We start from the raw sequence: 21,094 nt of genomic DNA on the forward strand, positions 1-21,094 counted from the left end.
TAGAGAAGTTTCGAAATTTTTTCAAAAAATTTGTTTTCTAAGGGTCAGAGATAAGTTTTAAATTATGTTAATGATTTTTATTTATGTGGGTGTGTTTGAAGGATCTGATTTTCTAGGTACAAGTGATTAAAAAAATTTTTAATAGAAAAGAACTCGAATTCGTAACTTTTCTTTTATGTAGGTGACGATTTTGGATGATTTAATTAGTAAATAAATAAATCGTGTTAATGAATTTATATCTATAGGGCGAAATTCCACCACGAAGTGTTGTTAGGTTTTCTCAAAAACTGCCTGTAGGAGACGGAAGGAGTTGGATTTTTTGAAAAATTTAATCAGTGAATTTTGATTTTTTTGAGAAGTTAAAAATGTGTATTTTTACTACAAAAAATATTGAGATATCCTTGTTTGTTATTTTCGAGATATTAATTATTTAATTATTTAACGTTAACAAAAGATAAAATATTTTATATACAAATAAAGTCATCGTAATTCTGACGTTACCAATTGAAAGCTACCGTAATTCCGCATCCAACGAGCCCTATATGAAGAATTTTGGGTTAGTGGATTGTTAATAAATAATCGCATAACAACATTGCAATTGTTGATAAAAATCCCTCTAATTCAAAATAGTTCATATTAGTCTCGTTGGATGCGGAATTACGTTAGCTTTCAATTGGTAACGCTAATTTACGATAACATTATTTGTTTATAAAATATTGCATTTTTTATTAACATTAAATAATTCATTAATTAATATCTCGAAAATAACAAAAAAGGACATTTCAATATTTTTTGTATTGAAAATACACATTTTTAACTTTCCAAAAAATTAAAATTCACTGTTAATTAAATTATTAAAAATCGTCACCTATATAAAATAAAAGTTACGAATTCTAGGTTTTTTAATAAAAAAAATATTAATGGCTTGTATCTAGAAAATGAGGTCCTACAAACACATTGACATAAATAAAAATCATTAACATAATTTAAAACTCATTTCTGACCCTTAAAAAACAATTTTTTTGGAAATATTTTAAAATCACCCCTTGAAAGAGGTGAAACTTCTCTAAATGAACAGCTATGATTTTTGGGTTAAGTTTTCTCGTTTCAGGGGGTGCTAAGGAACCACCAGGTAACAATGATTTTTCTTGGCATCGTAGGCAAACTTTTTTACTTTTCAGACACCTGTGAGACTAATTTGAGTTATTCATAAAGCATAAAAAACGTAAATATATTATAAGTCAATTTGGCTTGTTGGTAAAACTCTGGACTCGTGTGCTTTGAGTTCGGGGTTCGATTCCCTGGATGGGTAGATTTTTTTCGTAAAGAAATATTCCCATAATATTACTGTAATATTCTCTTACCTTAATATTACGGTATAATATTACTGCAATATTACTGTAATATTACCTTAATATTAGCGCGTAATATTACAGTAACATTACCGGTAATATTACCTTGAGGCGGACATTTTAAGATCACTGTAAGATTACTGTAATATTACAGCGTTATATTACGAATCTTACGTGTAATATTACCTTGATATTGAGGTTATATTACGTGCTTCTTGGGTATACGTATAAATAAACAGTAAGTGATGTCTAGAACAATTCAAATAGTAAATATTAGTGGTTTCAAGCGAATACGACGGTTCATAGAAAACTGTCCAACCGTATCGGAACCGCCATTTCCAATTTTTGAAAAAGTAACATCATATTCGTAATCAGCGACCCCGAAAACCCCCGAGTAACAAGTTTCAGGCAATTCTCATGATTTTTTAAAAAAGTCGTCTGCCATACTGGATCCGCCAATTTGAATTTTCAAAAAATAACATCACATTCGTAATCAACGACCCCGAAAACCCCCGAGTAACAAGTATTAAGCAAATTATGTGGATTTTTAAAATTTTCGTCCGCCATAATGTATCCGCCATTTTGAATTTTCAAAAACTAACATCATATTCGTAATCAGCGACCCCGAAAACCCCCGAGTAACAAGTTTTAAGCAAATTGTGTGGATTTTTAAAATTTTTATCCGCCATATTGGATCCGCCATTTTGAATTTTCAAAAACTAACATCATTTTCGTAATCAGCGATCTCGAAAACCCCCGAGTAACAAGTTTCAGGCGATTCTCAAGATTTTTTAAAAAAGTCGTCCGCCATACTGGATCCGCCATTTTGAATTTTCAAAAACTAACATCATATTCGTAATCAGCGACCCAGAAAACCCCCGAGTAACAAGTTTTAAGCGATTTTGGTTTATTTTTTAGATGTTACTTGACTGCATTTTAATTGTCGTGAATTATTGGAATTGCTTATTTAGGGGTAGTTTTTCATCCCTTTCCCTCAGGTTTGCAAGATTCTAATTATCATTTTCGGATTCAGCAGGGTTTAAACTATGGGAAACTACTCGTTTTTCATAATTCCCGCATGGGCAAATTTTGGTCATTTTTCAGCACCGTTCTTTGTAGTTTTCAATTCAAAATTTACTGAAGTTTTGATTCAGTTGTACAGAAAATTTTTTGTGACATTCACGCATCTATTTTTAAACTTTATGAAATTTTCCAAATTTAGCAAAGACTGACCATACAGATAAGTGTACACTGAAAAAAATTCGGTGTCGCTGCCTCACCTACGAATGTCGCTACCATACATTTCGGAGGGTATGTACTATCCCGATTTCGGAAGGGAGATTAGGTCGCAAGGGAACACTACCTCACCGCGAGAGAAGGTTACAACACTGGTTTTTCGTCCAGTCAACGATTCCGAATTGAGAGAACATATAGCGCGTCACAGCTAGCACGCGCAGTGAACTAAAATCTCGGCGTGCTCAAATCTTTACGTATGTGCACGTGTTTCTCGTGTTCGTCTTATAATAATAATTCTAATATTTATATCAGATACAGTTCTGTGTCTACTAAACATTTACTGGATTTTAATATTTTTCGTAAGTAATTAAAATATTTACTCATTTAACTAAAAATGTTTATGCTTTGAACTTCTGAAAAGGTCATACATAACCTCAAAATGTCATCATATGTTTATATTGTTTGAAATTCTTTTTTTATAATTCTGGTTTTCATTTGTAAAATTCTAATAATAAAAATCGATAGATAAAATATAAATACTAAGAAGTATAGAAGAAATGGAAGTGGAAACATGCAATGCTCCAAATGAGAATAGTGAGAATTCCAATAATAAGAAGAGTAATTCTACGACGTCGGATGAAATTAATCCTGCTATAACAAGTAAAAATATAGAACAAAATTTTTTCAAATATATTCATAGCTTTGAAAAATTTATTTTTTATTAAAACAATAACTTTTATATCTAAATTACGAATGTGTAATGGACAGTTTGTTTTTATATTTATTAATAAACTTCCTATCTTGAAATTTATTTGTCGCGTTTCGATTTGTTTTAATTCTCAGGAATGTTATTATATTTCAGATTTAGTATATGTGCAAAGTGATTTGTATGACTTTTTAAATGATAAAGAGAACTTGGTTGGAAATATAATACTGGCGAAAAATGCCAAATTAGGAGTTTTAGATAATGACAAATTAAAGAAATTAATTATTGTTCACGAATTAAAACGCGACCCGATACATTATAAGTATTTTTTTTTTTTTATGTATTTATAAAATGAAATTCGTAATCCAAATCGCAGAATAACGAGAGACTGCTTTATGAAGCTGAGAACAGAAATTAAACCGCTGTTCCCAACATGCGACGGAGAATTGTTTTATGTACCTCACTGTAATGATGGTAGAGAATATACAGGTACAAGAGGTTGTCTGTATAATTATTATAAGTACATGAGAGAGGAACTGCGTTCAGGTGGCATATTAGGCGTGAATAAAAACAAAATTGATAAAACCATTCAAGGTACATTGATTCATTATTTACAACTAATGTAAATATAAATAAATTTTTAATTTTATTTTTTTCGATCATTAAAGTAACTGTTGAAGACGATACTTGCCTCATTGATCAAAATCGTGGCGAATATGAGGCAGGCAATGTATTCCGAATGTGGGAGAAAAAGTACTCTGAACGAACAGTCAAATTTTTGAAAAACAAAAAAATCGACAAAAAGAATCTTTTGACAGTTTATTTCACAGCTTATCCTTGCTTGAAAAGTCCTCTCGGAGTTCTTTTGGTAAAATATCAAAATTTTATTTACTTTTCATTACTTATTTTAATAAATTTTAATTTAAAAAAGGGCAGTTACTAATTTAATTAATATTTTAAATCAACATTATCCTGTCGTAGTTGGAAGCAGATTTCAATAATGTTCTCGCGGAGTTTGTAAATAAAGGAGAAGCAAGTGTTGCCCTTTCCAGTTCATTCAAAACCATATTGTCTAACAATTGGCCCACGCTTAGTACGAAAATTATTCAACATTATAGTACATCCAGGGTCAAACAGATTAAAGACTTTTATTTAAAGTACGATGAATTAATAAAAGCAGGTACAATAGTGGAAGATGATGACATATTTTATGTATACGCTTATCAGATGTATACTAATAAATTTGCTAAATCGTTTTCTAATTGTAATACTTTTTTAAAGGAACGCAAAACAGTCTTTTGGCACTTCTGTTACTGCCGTTAGGTTTGGCTGTTAAGAAGTCATTGAAAAAAGATGACCAAATCAAACTTTTTTCTAAATCAGATGTACAAAGATCGTTTTTGCTGGTAGTAGAGGTAAGAAGTGCATTTAAAGAAATACCTCATTTTTTTAAGGAAAGAGACTGGTGAAACTTCAACCCTTTGATATTTAAGTTGTTGAGAGGCGCCAATTTTTTTCTGGTATTATTCAGAATTTAAATTTATTTTAATTTAAAGAAATTACAAAAAAATTGTTTGATCATTTTCAAAGTTTTATTTTTTGAAAATCTATACAATTGATTTTTAGAATCATGAAATAAGTTTAGAAAGAAATTGGCAATGAAAATTAATAAAAAATAAGAGAGTAATTAAAATTTCTATTTTTTGAAAATTTTGATTTTTATTAAAGAAATTATGAACTAATTAATTTTTCTCCAAATTTTTAGAAACATTTTATATTTTAAAATATTCAAATTTATCAGAAAAAAATTGACCACCCATATACAACAAAAATTTAGATGGGTTAAAATTTTACCGATCCCTCCTCTTAATTGGAGATATATTTAAAAAAAATTTTATTATATAGGATCCAGTAAATCTTTCTACAGAGCGATCAAATCAAGAAGACTGGTTGAAAAGTAACGATCTGACATCCATCCTTTTGTTATTTTATGCGGAGAAATCAGTTCCATAACTGAATCCATGGTTATTTTGAATGGTGTCAGATATTTGTTTGATAACCCACTCAAAGCTGTGGAAGCATGTTTTAAGTGCTTGATATCACTTCGGTCAATGCCTTTTATATGTGATTTCTTATGGACATTTCTCGGGAAATTAGTGTACTGCATAACTGCATTTAAGGCCTTCGCAGCAGTAAATAAGTTAATTGTTGATCTCAATAATTATTAACAGTCAGTTAAAGTTGGAACTATCTTACGCATTGTAAATGAAAGCTTTTTAAATGTGTTATCAGTTTTAAACGGAATGTATATAATATGTGCTTAATTAAAGTTGAAAATAGTTTTAAATAACTATAAATAAAAAATTAAAATTTTCCTGTCAGAATCTTATTATTAAAAAATGGATCTAAAAAAATTGTAAATCATCTTCTTATGTTTATTTTGTCACTCTATGGTAATCCTAATTATCCAAGAAATTTAGTTCAAGAAGTCATTGATGAAATGGAAAAATTTATTAAAACGACTTTTTTAACGTCCATGCAAGATGATATTTTTCAAATTTTATCTAAAGAAAATGTTCCCGACAATGTAAAGCGTAATATTCAAAGATGTTTTAACGAACACAGCAGTATTTTTGTCAAAGTAAAAACCGAACAGTTAAGATTTAAACTACTTCGAAATATTGGTTTTATTGATCATCAGATGTTTGAGATTGGTACTGCTTTTATCCCGCAATTTGTAAATAACAAATTACGGTTTTTAACTGAGAAATTGTATGCGGTGCATGTTCCTTTAAGAGAAACCCTTAAAGTTTTTTTTAGAAATTCCGGGATTATTCAATCAAATGTTAGATCACATAAGTAAATTGCAAAAAGAAAAGAACATAATACAAATATAATGCAGGGCAATTTTTGGAAAAAAAAATTTCTCAAAATTCTGAAGAAATTGTATTACCGTTAAATATTTTTTATGACGATTTAGAGGCTGGAAATTCATTAGGAAGTCATGCTGGAGTAGATAAATTTGGAGTAGTTTATGCCCAAATAGCATGTCTTCCAGTGCATATTGCTTCCCGACTTGTAAGTATCCTTTTTTCAACTTTAATAATGGTTAATAATAAAAAACACTGCACCAACCAAAGCTGCTTTCGAAAAATCATAGACGAAATTAATTATTTACAAACAGTAGGGAACGAGATTATAATAGATGGTATTCCAAGAAAAATAAAATTTCAAATAGCTTTAATTATAGGGGATAATTTGGGTTTAATGAATCATTTATTTCGAAAAGTTGGTGTAGAATTTGTAAAGCAACTGCGGAACTTGCTGCGAAATTATTAGGAGAAGATGAATCATTGTTGAGAAATAGGGAAAATTATGAAAAAGATCTTAAACAAGGGGACCCGTCAGAAAGTGGTATAAAGGAAGAATGCGCTTTTCATAAAATGTTTAATTTTCATCTCACCGAAAATTTGTGTGTCGATTTTATGCACGATGTATTAGAAGGGGTTTGTGTTTATGATATGTCAGCAATAGTGTCTGTATTGATTTATAAAAGGGAATATTTCACGTTAGAAGAATTAAACAGTTTAATTGACAACTTTCCTTTTAACGACAATGCAAATAAACCTCCAGCAATTTCTCGCAATAGATCAAACAATCAAGCACTTCTAAAAATGTCAGCGTCAGAAATGCTTTCTTTTGTACGTTTCTTTGGTCATATGGTGGGTCATTTAATTATCGACAAAGAGGATGAATACTGGAAGTTGTATAAATACCTTCGACAAATCATAGATATTCTTAGTTCACCGCGAATAATCCCTTCTGATGCGAAGCAATTAAAAATTCTTATCAAACTTCATCATGAATTGTATATTCGTCTTTGTGGACCTTTGAAACCAAAGTTTTATATCTTATCACACTATCCGCGAATTTTACTTGAAAATGGCCCTTTTACTAACTTTTGGTGCATGAGGTTCGAGTCTCGTCATCGAGATTTAAAAACAAACTGGAAATCAACAAGTTGCAAGAAAAACGCTTTGGTTACAGTTGCTACAAAACAAATGTTACAATTCTGTGAAATGATTAACACCTTCGATTGTAAAACAACTTTTGTACTAGGCTCTCGAATGAGTGATGACATATCTGAAGAATGTTATAAAGAAGTAAATATTTGTGGAACACTATACAAACTTGGAACATTTGTTGTAACTAATATAGAAAATAGTGAGAAAGAATTCGGTAAAATTGTTAAAATTGACAGCAATATTTTTTTCTAAATTGAAGTTTTCGAAGAAATAACATTCGATGAGCACTATCACTGCACTCCTATATCATTAATCCAAAAAGTATTACGTGTCAAATGTTTAATCGAATTGATTTGCCAAACATCGCGCCTTGTACTTATGTAGTGAGAGAAGACATTCATTTCATTGGCACAGACTATGGACTGTAATCTCTATAGAAATTACAGAAATTACTTTGAAAACTGTGTATTTAATATAGTATTTGTATGTACGTTTATTTAAATTCAATGTTTAATTTTGTACTTCAATAATAAACAAAATTCTAGAATATAAACTCTTTTATTTTCTATGAGTATTATTTCTAAATGTATTGAAAATAAATTAGGCTCTAAATCCGAGTTTAAAAATACAGAAATTAAATTTTTTTAAAAATGTATTTATTTTACACAAGTTTATAATAATAAATAAAATATAAAGTTAAATAAGTTAAAACTATCTCGATCACTGAGCGCTATGATAATTAATATATTCTTCGCTTTTACTTTACTCCGCGCGCTTGGAAATTCCAATATGTTATTCCTGCGAAGTTGCACCAATCTCGAGATATCGGTATGATAGCTTCCCGCCTGTTCGGGAAGGCTACCTGCTCTCGAGATTCGTTGACGCACCCGAAAACCGATGGACAGAGCACTCGAAGCAAGAGTACGCAGCGCCATCACCACACAGGCGACAGCCACACCGAATTTTTTTCAGTGTAGTAGTGTCAGGGTGGTAATTTTTCATGCTGACGTCCAGAGATACTGTATTATTTCATCGTCTATTCTTGATAGACATTGTTACATTAATATATTGATTTATTCTTATATATTTTAATATTGTCTATTCTCTTTCATTCGTTACATAGGTATATCGCTTACCTATATTAATTTCAGATTTCTTGCTACAGGGGAGTCCTTGTCTTCGCTTCATATGCAATATAGAATGGGTCTGTCGACTGTATTGAAATGCTGTTACAGAACGATGAAAGTTTTGTATGATAAATTGCAGCCAATTGTAATGCGGATGCAAGAATCTCCCGCAGAATGGAAAGAAATTTCTGACGAATTTGAAAGGGAGTGGCAATTTCCTCATGTTTGGGGAGCGATGGACGGAAAACATGTCGTTATGCAGGCAAGTATTTTTCAACTCCGACTATCCTAATACGAATTCACAATATTCTCCCATTCAGGAGAATTTTACTTTTATTTGAACATAAAAATGTATTTAAAATATCTAATCATTCTTGACATTCTTTAAATCATCTTGATTTAAATTCAATACACTTTTTCAACTAAAAAAATAATTATATCGATCCTTTCGAGCAAATCTTGTGTATGTCCTTTTTTATACATAAAGAACAAAAAAACACTGAACACGTAAATTGAAAAAGGCAAAAGTTTTTATTTTTTGTATTTTTCAATAAATACAAATACACGAGATCGCGTGTCGTGTCTTTTGTCCGTCTCCAGTGTTCAAATTGTAATTTAAATATTTTCAACTTTGACGATTATGATTTAAAATTTGACTAGTTGCAATGTGATGTAAAAAAAATTATTTAATCAATATTCAGCCTGATGAAGATGGTAAACCGCGCCATCGAAACGTCGCAACTTTAAATATTTACTTAAATATGTGTTTTCTTTACCTTTCATTGATCGAGTTTACTTCTCACAAGTAAATAATTGGAAGGGAATTTTCAATCTATCTAAATAATCGATATAAGTATTTTCTTTATTATATGTAATCGCTTATTCTAACATTAATTATTAATTTTTTCAACATGTAGGCTCAACTGAACAGCGGTTCCTCTTTCTTCAATTACAAAGGAAGACACAGCATAATTTTATTGGCGGTTTGCGACGCACAATATAAATTTATCGCCGTAGACGTTGGAGCAAGAGGCATAGAGAGTGATGGTGGAGTTCTAGGAAAAAGAATCGGTGCTAAAAGTCTCAATCTACCGCCTCCATCAGAAATTTGTCATGGAGGTCCAATTTTGCCATTCTTCTGTCTGGCAGACGCAGCTTTTCACCTTCATGAAAACATAATGCGTTCTTATCCAGGACGCTCCACTGGTATAATGCCATTAGGCCAGCAGATTTTTAATTACAGTAGAGGAAGTAGAGGAAGACGAACAATTGAAAATGCGTATGGAATTATGTGCTCGCAGTGGAGAATTTTTCGATTGACAATCCATGCCACCACAGAACATATAAAATTGATTGTCTTACCGGCTGTTGTGCTACACAATTATCTTCGGAAAAAAGAAGAGGACTGTCCGGAGGATCATGCAAGGAATTATTGCCCCATTAACTTCTGTGACCGAATTAATGAGAATGGAATAGAAGTTGCAGAGAGTGGAGACGCGACATCCAAATGGATGCACTTGTTCCCCTTCCTCGTGTGAACACGCAAAATCTTAGTGCTCTTAACATTCAAAGAAGCCTAATGAATTATTTTTTAAATGAAGGTAGTGTGCCTTGGCAGATGGAGAGAGTAAACGCAGTGGTATACTAATGAAATTAGTATACAATGTTTCTTATTGTTTTTAAGTCAGTTTCAAGTACTGTTATTTTGTAAATGTGAGTAAATTAATAGAAATTAAAAAAAAAATTTTGTTAGTTATCTATGATATATTCTATATATTCCAACATTAATTAAATATCAAAATATAACTTCGTTGTTTATTTGAATTTAAAATTTAACTTATTGCGAGGCAAAAGACGTGTCATCGCACAAACAACTCACGTTTTTGTAAATGGTTGGCTCAAAAATGTGCAATATGCATTGTGATATTAACGTTAACGATAAACCACGTAATCAGATTTTCGAAAAAATCAACGTAACAAAACAACATGTAGACTACTTTCTTCTCAGACTGAATTTTGACAACACTAAATATTTTCAGTTAAATTCAGTGTAAGATTTGAATTTAAGCGATAACACAGGCACACAAAAAAAAGTTGTCTGTTTCTTGAACTAGACATATATTTCCTAGAGTATTTTGACCCGCTGAAACCGAATCTGAGGTCAGAATTGCTCCATCACCTTCAGTTTTTTTTAAATCGACCAAAACCACCCTTAAATGGACAAATTCACACTTCGGAGATAAAAAATAAATCAACTTATTTTTTTAAAAAATCGAATTTTACATCTACGAAACTTTGCTCCACTAACTCAAAAACAAAGCCAGCATTGATCCAGCACCCCCTGAATTTTTTTAATTGAAAAAACTACCCCTAATCTGCAGAATCAAATTCAGGAAATAAAACAATAAAATAACAGATTGACAAATTTTATATGCAGATATTTTTAATCCAGCAATGCAGAAACAAAGCCAGAAATGCTCCCTTACCCACTAAATTTTTTTTTTAATCGAAAAACCACCCTTAAATAGAAAAATTCAAGTTTAATAAGTAAAAAATATTAAATTACCGGTTTTTTTGGAAAACAGAATCTTACATGTATGTAGTTTTGCTCTTCTAACTCAAAAAAATAATGCCACCATTGATCCATCACCCTCTGATTTTTTTTAATCAAAAAAACTACCCTTAACCTGAAGAATCAAACTTAGGAGGTAACACAATATAATTATATTAAATTACCTTCTAAGTTTGATTCTTTGGTGGTTTTTTCGATTTAAAAAAATTTTAGAGGGTGCGGGAGCATTTCTGGCTTTTTTCCGCATTGCTAGAGTAAAAATACCTGGTTATAAACTTTTTTAATCAGTTATTTTATTGTTTTACCTCCTTAATTTGATTCTTTAGATTAAGGGTAGTTTTTTCGATTTAAAAAAATTCAGAGGGTGGTGGATCAATGCTGGCTTTATTTTTTTGAGTTAGTAGAGCAAAACTACATACATGTAAGGTTCTGTTTTGAAAAAAAGCCGGTAACTTAATATTTTTTTACTTCCTAAATTTGAATTTTTCTATTTAAGCGTGGTTTTTCGATTAAAAAAAAATTTAGTGGGTAAGGGAGCATTTTTGTCTTTGTTTCTGCATTGCTGGAGTAAAAATATCTGGTTATAAAATTTGTCAATCAGTTATTTTATTGTTTTATCTCCTGAATTTGATTCTGCAGATTAGGGGTAGTTTTTTCAATTAAAAAAATTCAGGGGGTGCTGGATCAATGCTGGCTTTGTTTTAGAGTGAGTGGAGCAAGGTTTCTTAGATGTAAAATTCGATTTTTTAAAAAAATAAGTTGATTTATTTTTTATCTCCGAAGTGTGAATTTGTTCATTTAAGGGTGGTTTTGGTCGATTTAAAAAAAACTGAGGGTGATGGAGCAATTCTGAGCACAGATTCGGTTTCAGCGGGCCAAAATACTATAGGAAATATATGTCTAGTTCAAGAAACAGACAACTTTTTTTTTTGTGTGCCTGCAGGCACTAAACTCAGAATTACACATGTGTAATTCTGAGTTTAGATTCGGAATCATTATGAGAATACAAATGAAAATCTATTAGTGGTGCGTATCAGCCGAAAAACTGTTCTTTTTTTGTTCCTGTGTACTTTATGCCAAGTACATAAAACAATTACATAAAACAAATTAAATGTTTATTAAAAGTTTATAACTACTACTTTATATATATAAACTACATGAATACGCGAGAGTGAAAAACTTTTAAATTAATTATCCTTAATATGATACTTAATAATTTTATCACATTTTATACTTTCTTAATTAGTATATCCTATGGCAAAAGTCTTCTATTGTCAGTCATTTTCGTCTTAAAATGTACTCTTTAAATATGAAGCGAAAAACAAAAATATTAAGAATAATAAATTAAATATAAAACAATGAGCGATATTGAATACACTTAATATTTGACAAAAATTGAGCATGACGGATCAAGGAATTGTAGCAAATAGCACCATACCATCACATCTGCTTAGGAAATGTGTTCGCGACGCTTCTGTGCAATGTATTGAGTGATATAACCCTGTATTTCTAGCCTGTCGTTCTTATTTGGAAATTCGTTTATTTCTTTGTCTAACCATGACGCCCACTGTTCCATTGGATCTTTTTGCTCTCTAGTGTTCTTCTGTGCGGTTTTAGAACTTGCGAGTTCTAAAATGGCATTTTCAAGTTTATCGGGATCATCTGATTTTCGTTTTGTACCTAAAAATAATACATTTGTACATACAATATAATATAAGTGGTTGACAAATTAATAAAAAAGGTGATAAAATTTGAAAAAGAGGGAAAAAAAGTCTAATTGTTACAGTTTCCTATCTTTATATAAAATTAGTAAACATAAATTAAGAAAGCTTTGATAAATACCTCAACATCTGCGGGAACCTCTTCACAAGAAAAATATTCTTGTGATGAATCGTTTAAATCCTCCACGTATTTTCTTTTTGGGATTGAAGGCACATTGGAAGATGTACTGTAATACATAAATAAAATATTTTTTATAAAATCATGAAGTATTTAATACATCATCATCAGTTGATATACGTACGCTCTAGAATCAACACATTTAGTGTCATTTAGAAAACTTAAATATGGTTCTAGATCCTATGGTTTATGGCTATGAGAACCTGAACCACTTGGCAAGTATGTATTTTGTCTCCTCGTTAAGGACGTTTTTAAATTTGAAAAGCGTATCTTTGTTAGCTCGCCAGTTCAACCTGCACAAAAAGTTGCGATTACGTGCATTGTAACAAATTAACTGTTAATTGAAAAGTGCTAATATTCTGCGATTATCTGACATGTTGATATTACCTGCAAAATATTTGAAAATTCTATGCCACTCCTCAGTAACCTTCGACACACTTTTTCCTTTAAAGGTATTCTGTAGTCCCATAATATTGGAGTTTCTCGCACCCTTTCAATCAAATTGACAAGATTGCTGATAGACTGTGTAACAATCCCCTTTTCATCCACATCAATGGCCATTACATGGACATTCTCTTGTTCATAATTCTGTAATTAAAGAAATTAATTGAAAAATTATAATTCCATAATTTGAATTTCAGATTATTAAATATGGTATTCAATTATGAAAAAATATTAAAATATAAATGAAGACCTCCACGGAAAAAAATCTATGGAACAATTGAAAAATTTAACAGGAACTATAAAAAAAGTAATTACATGTAAATTAATTTTACGAATAAAATCAGTATTATTTACTAATTATAATGTATAGATCAATTCACATATAGTTATTACCAATTTCATGAAAATCTATGTTTTTCATGCCATCTGTCAAATTTTTCAATTGTTCCATTGATCGTTTTTCTATGGAGGTCTTCAAATATTGGCGGAAGTGCTATTGATTCAATAGCATATTTCTCTCAGTGTCAGTAACTGAAAAAATAAATTAAATACAATAAAGGTATTCTCACTTTATCAAAATTTAGTACATTGCCCTCAAGTGACAATTATACATCTTTGGCCCCTGCAAAGCATATTTTATTATTACATATTATGATTTTTCTTACTTCATCGTACTCCACTTCTGCCATTTTCTTTCACTTTTTCTGATAAACTATAAACAAAGTAAAGTAAATTATTATGTATGATATTTGGACACATTATGAAATATTATTATTAATTTTCTTCAATACTTTAACAATAATCCAATGTGGAACAAATGTTCAACAAATTCGTCGCACATTCGCTAGGTTCAATTCACCAGAGTAATTAGAAAAAGGAAAATTATTATTTATATAGTTAATAGTTCATTTTAACTTTAACAATTTATTAATATTATAAACTTCAATTGCAAAATATACAAAATTAGAAGCAATTAGAAAACGAGGATAATGCGAATGCAATCACGCGGATGATCAAGTTTTTGAATGAAATGAGCTTGGATAACTACAGCTCTTATTTCCAAACTGATTGAAAAAAAATAATAATAATTACTTACTTGCCAAAAGAACGATGAGCACAAATTATTACGAGCAAGAAATTGAGAAAGAAGCACGTGTCGAGTTGACCAGCAACAACCAACCTGAACAACCAAACACTTTTTGAGGTTAGAATCCCTCATTAAACACGTTGCACACAGTGCACAAAAATTACATTTCTTTTAACACATTCACTCATATTTCACTTAAAAAAATTAATATTCCAGTAAATTTACTATTTTTATTTGTTTTTATTAATAATTTGCATTCAAGAAAAGATACTTATTTTTAGTTAAATTCAAATTTTCAAAAATCGAGGCGGGAATGATCTGCTGCCTGCGCAGGCAGCTGGCGAAAAGAGGTGTGCAAGTACAGTAGACTCTCACAAACTGTCACTCCCGCAAATTGTCCACATTCAGAAACTGTCTCTGACCGACATGACATTCAGAAACTGTCCCGTTGCCCACTTTTCGTTTTCCCTTTCCTTGGCTAAAAGTGCGAGCTGCCAGAGCCGAAACGGAGTAAAAATTCAAGGGGGATCTCTGTCTTAGAAAATTTTATTTAAAACTTATATATTTAATATACATATATTAATAATATTAATATAAATATTAAAATATTATTTATTTCATGTAAATTTATAATACCTAATAATATTTAATTTATTTAACATTTTTAATTTGAATGATATATAATTTTTTTTAAACATTAAAGAGGTTCAACCCATTAACACAACGTCAAACTAAAAAATTGTTAACAGAACTAAAATTTTATTTTTCTTAACTCTTGAACAAAATATTTTTAATAAAATTCAACGTACAGAATTGTAAAAAATCTTTTAAAGGGTCAAATTAGCTATTGTTTGTAAGAATTCAATAAAAATTATATGTCATTGTTCACCTACTTTAAACAATAAATATAAAAAGTCAAATAATTATTATATAACAACAAATTTTTGGGCAAAATAATGTATTTTGAAAATTCTACAACTGAATTTTTAAAAATTTGTTACAATTATTTTATTTATAGTTTTATGTATATTGTATATTTACCTATGTTTCGAAACATTTTATTAGAACCTTTGTATCTATAGAACGCAAATAGACAAGATACGATCCTGCAATTCCCACTACCTACTCTTGTAGGCGTGGCATAACGGAAGGGACAGTTACTGAATGTCGAAAATTTCGCTTGGGACAGTTTGTGAGAGTCTACTGCACCTTAAGAAAGAAAATTATTAATCATAAATGGTATTTAAAATTATGGTTAAAGCAAAATTCAGAGATCTCTAAAACTTCCCGAGTAAATACTTTTAAGCGAATATAATACATTTTTTAAGAAGTCAACCATATTGAATTCGCCGTTTTCAACTTTAAAAGACTGGTATTAAATTTGAATTCAGCGACAGCTAAACATTTATAAAATTGTAGTTTCCATAAGGTCTTAGCTCAATTTACAAAACTTTTAACCGTAATATTGGATCCGTCTGTTTGAATTTTTAAAAATTGATATCAAATTCATAATCAGCAGAATTGAAAAATATAGAGTAACGATTTTAATCTGATGAAGTTTTAAAAACTTCAGATCAGTTTAAAAAAAATCCTCCACACTGTATTCGCTTTTTCAAATTTTCAAGAAACTAACATTGAATTTTTAATTTGCGACCACGAAAACTCACAAGTATTAAATTTCGTGACCTTTCATATCTTTTTTGAATTTGTTATATTTTATCAGCAATTTTCAAGGCACCATTTTGAATTTTGAAAAAAATATTTTTCTTTATAATGCCACTATCTGAAAGTTCTAACATTTTGGATGCAATATTTTGTGATTCCAAATTTATTTTTTTTAACATGGACGCGATTCGAAAATATAGTTTAAATAAAAAAATTAAAAGTTCATTTTTTTATTCAATTATAATTTTCCTCGAGGTCAAAATTTAAATTTTCTTGTATATTTTGAATATTTTTGAGAACTAAAAGCGCATATTAAAAGTAATTTTTCTGAATCTTTTTCAGTTACACTAGAATTTTTCAATGGTCTAGAGATCTTATTAAAATTTGCTAAAATAGTTGTATCATAGGTATAGGTGTAAATTTTATAAGTTTCATGTCAAGTCAATGTATAAAATATATATTTTTCTTAATTAGAAGCTTTTCGATCACATCACGTTGATCATCTTCAGTAACACTAAAATATTAAACAATCGCATAGTTGTTATTATTATGAATTTAAAAATTATTCCTGCAATATTGCATTACAAACTTACAAAAGATATGGAAAATATTGCACGATGGTGACATTATTTTATATAAAAATTAGAGAAAAATAATAAAAGTGTCAAGCATACACACACAGCAGACGTCACTAAAGGAGTTTTAGTGTTACTGAAGATGATCAACGTGATGTGATCGAAAAGCTTCTAATTAAGAAAAATATGGGTCATTCCATGTGAAAAGGCAAATGGATTTGTCCACTCGTGGTTTAAAGCAATCGCAAAGTCTTAGGGCTTAAAATTTAGCATTTTTTATGTAGAATCGAATACCGAGTGGCTGATTTTAAAATTTTTAAAATGGCGGCCACCACAGGCTGGAATGTGACGTAAAAAAAGCTTTTTTTTTATTTAAATTGGAAAAACTTTTACATTTTCAGACCAAAATTATTCAAAACAACTACTTTTCATATTTGTGAGTTGACAGAACACAAACATATGGTCAGAACTAAAAAATCCAAAATGGCGGAACCAAGATGGCGGATGAATTTTTGAAAATACAATAAATTCAACTGAATTCAGTTGAATGGTGTTACTCGGGGGTTTTCGGGGTCGCTGATTACAAATCTGATGTCAGAATTAAAAAATTCAAAATGGCGGATCCAATATGGCGGCCGAAATATAAAAAAAATGAGTCAATTCGCTTGAAACGTGTTACTCGGGGGTTCTCGGGGTCGCTGATTACGAATCTGAAATCCATTTTTGAAAATTCAAAATGGCGGATCCAATATGGTGTACGAAAAAATTAAAAATCACTTGAATTGAAACGAAATTCGTTACTCAGGGGTTTTCGGGGTCGCTGATTACGAATCTGAAGTCAGAATTAAAAAATTCAAAATGGCGGACCTAATAGGGCGTATGATTAATAAAAAAAACCATTAGAAATGTTTAAAACTTGTTACTCTGGAGATTTTTAAGTTGTAGATCACGAATTTGTCAGCGGAGATTAAATATGAAAAATATTAATTAAAAAAAGCGCTGAATACCAATCAAAGGTCGGAATTAAATAATTTTAAAATATCGGATCCTATATGGCGGAAGATTTTTTCAAAAAATGGCTAAGGACTTTGGCTTAATACTATATTTATCAAAAGAAAAGTCCTGAAAAGGACTGATTAACATTGGTTTTAATGCTATTTCTCATAATAAAAGTCCTAAAAAGGAATGATTGAAATTGGTTTTAATGCTATTTATCAAAATAAAAGCCCTGAAAAGGACTGATTGAAATTAGTTTTAATGCTATTTATCAAGATAAAAGTCCTGAAAAGGACAGATTGAAATTGGTTTTAATGCTATTTATCAAAATAAAAGTCCTGAAAAGGACTGATTGAAATTAGTTTTAATGTTATTTGGCAAAAGTAAAGTCCTGAAAAGGACAGATTAAAATTGGTTTTAATGCTATTTATCAAAAGAAAAGTCCTGAAAAGGACTGATTAACATTGGTTTTAATGCTATTTCTCATAATAAAAGTCCTAAAAAGGAATGATTGAAATTGGTTTTAATGCTATTTATCAAAATAAAAGCCCTGAAAAGGACTGATTGAAATTAGTTTTAATGCTATTTATCAAGATAAAAGTCCTGAAAAGGACAGATTGAAATTGGTTTTAATGCTATTTATCAAAATAAAAGTCCTGAAAAGGACTGATTGAAATTAGTTTTAATGTTATTTGGCAAAAGTAAAGTCCTGAAAAGGACAGATTAAAATTGGTTTTAATGCTATTTATCAAAATAAAAGTCCTGAAAAGGACTGATTGAAATTAGTTTTAATGGTATTTGGCAAAAGTAAAGTCCTGAAAAGGACTGATTTAAATTGGTTTTAATGCTATTTATCAAAATAAAAGTCCTAAAAAGGACTGATTGAAATTAATTTAAAAATTTTAGACTCTGCAAAAGTTTTTAAAATTCTTTAGAATGTAGAAAAAAATTTATTAAAAGAGAAGACGAAAATGAAATAAAGATATAAGGAAAAATAAATGAATGAAAAGGAATTAAGTAGATTCTACTGTAAGTATATCGGATCTAGACTGTATTTATTAACGTTGAGAAAAAGTATTTTCTAGTATGGTGATAACTGCACAACCGTAGTCGTAGTGAGATAGTAATAGTAAATAGTTTGATGTTCTGTCCGTCCTCTGTAGCTCCGTGTGGAGGGGGCAACTGCATGATGGCGTCGATTAGGGGGCTGATTGGCTCAAGCTATCACGTGAGAATCGCGCAGGCGCACAGTGGTAAGAAATGCAAAGTTTTGTACAAAATTCTGCTGACAATAGAAATCTTGACCATTTTCAATTTTTTTCGAAATACTGAAGAAGGATTTTGCTACAAGCCTTTTGCAACATAGCCTCATAAAATTGATTTAATATCTTGAATAATCAATCCTACCTAAAAAAGCATGATCAAGAAGTCACGATTTAAAGAATTTAATACTCTCGAAATTTTTTTTTCTAGGTCAGAAATTAAAGAGGGCTTAATGCTCTTTAAGATTTTACCATTGTGAATTTTTATTATAAATTTTTAATAACCAGCGTATATACCCGACCGCATCAGAAAACCATATTTTTAAGAAAGTCCGTTAAAATTCGAATTTGGCGATCCCCAACCTACGAGAAAGAATATTCATTTTTTTAGTCATTTTTTGAAAAAAGTTTCCGCCATATTGGATACACCATTTTGAATTTTTTATTTCTGACCTTTGATTCATATTCAGCGACCCCAAAAACCATTGAGTAGCAATATTCAGTTTATTTAATCGATTTAAAAAAAATCTTCTGCCATATTGGATCCGCCATTTTGAATTCTGACCTTTGATTCGTATTCGGCGATTTTTTTTATTAATATTTTTCTTCTTTAATCTCTGCTGACAAATTCGTGATCTACAACAAAAAAACTCCAGAATAACAAGTTTTAAACATTTCTAATGGTTTTTTTTATTAATCTTACGCCCTATTAGGTCCGCCATTTTGAATTTTTTTAATTCTGACTTCAGATTCGTAATCAGCGACCCCGAAAACCCCCGAGTAACTAATTTCATTTCAATTCAAGTGATTTTTAATTTTTTCGTACGCCATTTTGGATCCGCCATTTTAAATTTTCAAAAATGGATTTCAGATTCGTAATCAGCGACCCCGAAAACCCCCTAGTAACACGTTTCAAGCGAATTGGCTCATTTTTTTTATATTTCGGCCGCCATATTGGATCCGCCATTTTGAATTTTTTAATTCTGACATCAGATTTGTAATCAGCGACCCCGAAAATCCCCGAGTAACACCATTCAACTGAATTCAGTTGAATTTATTGAATTTTCAAAAATTAATCCGCCATCTTGGTTCCGCCATTTTGGATTTTTTAGTTCTGACCATATGTTTGTGTTCTGTCAACTCACAAATATGAAAAGTAGTTGTTTTGAATAATATTGGTCTGAAAATGTAAAAGTTTTTCCAATTTAAATAAAAAAAAAGCTTTTTTTACGTCACATTCCAGCCTGTGGTGGCCGCCATTTTGAAAATTTTAAAATCAGCCACTCGGTATTCGATTCTACATAAAAAATGCTAAATTTTAAGCCCTAAGACTTTGCGATTGCTTTAAACCACGAGTGGACAAATCCATTTGCCTTTTCACATGGAATGACCCATATATATTTTATACATTGACTTGACATGAAACTTATAAAATTTACACCTATATCTATACCTATACCTCCTGTGAGTCCTCCTTTTCAAACTTTCATTTTTGGTTACAAATTAAATTTTATTAATTAGTTTTTCTTTCTAACAGATAATGAATAATGTCATAAAAAGAACAAATATGGTAGAGTTGTTCAAAGGATCGAGTGTTTTAATAAACGAAAATAAATTAGTTTTGATGAAACGCTTCCGGAACAATCCGAGAGAGTTGACTCGGCAACTTATGTTGGAATTGGTAGAAGCGAAAAGTTTAAAAACTATGACAGCACTGGGGAAAAGAGGAAACGCAATTCCCGAAAATATAAGGGTCGATGTTTATAGTTAGTATAAAAAAATACATATTTATATATTTTTTGTATCATACCTTATTTCATCTGAAATCATTAAATTTTAAGAAGTAAATTTTTATCAATTTCTCTAAAATAAAATCAATTTTAAATAAAAACAAATTAAATTTACAGAATACGTACACGCAAGAAACAAACATTTTACGGAAATAGAATATATTTATGTTATAAATTATCAGTGAGGGACATTAAGAAATCCCAAAACTGAGAAGAAAAATAAAAATGAGACGAATGCGGAAGTAAAGAAAGTCACGAAAAAAGCTAAGAAAATTGTTAAAAATAATGCGGTTGAAAAGGAAATGGATGAGAAAGAAGTCGTAGAGGACAATAAAGTCGATCACAGTGATGAGGGTAA

General features: G+C 30.2%; 2 protein-coding genes and 1 long non-coding RNA gene across 4 annotated transcripts; 2 read left to right on the top strand and 1 right to left on the bottom strand.

The window, feature by feature from the left end:
* The first annotated feature begins 2,669 nt into the window (after window positions 1-2,669).
* On the top strand, window positions 2,670-7,728 carry LOC127287536 (uncharacterized). Of its 2 annotated transcripts, none has more exons than XM_051314530.1 (3): window positions 2,670-2,947; window positions 4,576-4,709; window positions 5,200-7,728. In XM_051314530.1, the coding sequence occupies exon 3, from the start codon at window positions 6,738-6,740 to the stop codon at window positions 7,569-7,571; it is 834 nt and encodes a 277-aa protein (XP_051170487.1). In that variant the 5' UTR covers window positions 2,670-2,947; window positions 4,576-4,709; window positions 5,200-6,737; the 3' UTR covers window positions 7,572-7,728. The 2 variants fall into 2 exon arrangements, with proteins under 2 accessions (XP_051170487.1, XP_051170492.1); XM_051314535.1 differs by having other exon boundaries at window positions 5,200-5,715.
* Window positions 7,729-8,519: 791 nt separating this feature from the next.
* LOC127287237 (uncharacterized) lies at window positions 8,520-9,984 on the top strand. The gene is made up of 2 exons (XM_051314067.1): window positions 8,520-8,708; window positions 9,364-9,984. Exons 1-2 carry the CDS (start codon window positions 8,520-8,522, stop codon window positions 9,982-9,984), a joined length of 810 nt encoding a protein of 269 aa, XP_051170024.1.
* Window positions 9,985-12,863: 2,879 nt separating this feature from the next.
* On the bottom strand, window positions 12,864-13,574 carry LOC127287575 (uncharacterized). The gene is made up of 3 exons (XR_007843896.1): window positions 13,305-13,574; window positions 13,042-13,210; window positions 12,864-12,966 (listed from the first exon to the last, which is right to left on the bottom strand). It is a non-coding gene; the product is annotated as an uncharacterized LOC127287575 (long non-coding RNA).
* Between the last annotated feature and the right edge of the window lie 7,520 nt (window positions 13,575-21,094).

The sequence above is a fragment of the Leptopilina boulardi genome, unplaced genomic scaffold (assembly GCF_019393585.1).
Source record: "Leptopilina boulardi isolate dan_hultmark-lab unplaced genomic scaffold, ZJU_Lbou_2.1 LbouV2_122, whole genome shotgun sequence".
Lineage (NCBI taxonomy): Eukaryota > Metazoa > Arthropoda > Insecta > Hymenoptera > Figitidae > Leptopilina > Leptopilina boulardi.

Coding starts and splice junctions, on each gene's coding strand:
- LOC127287536 (XM_051314530.1), top strand. CDS start 6,738: ATGTTTAATTTTCATCTCACCGAAAATTTGTGTGTCGATTTTATGCAC.
- LOC127287237 (XM_051314067.1), top strand. CDS start 8,520: ATGGGTCTGTCGACTGTATTGAAATGCTGTTACAGAACGATGAAAGTT. Junction 8,709..9,363: donor GAAAACATGTCGTTATGCAG/GCAAGTATTTTT, acceptor TTCAACATGTAG/GCTCAACTGAACAGCGGTTC.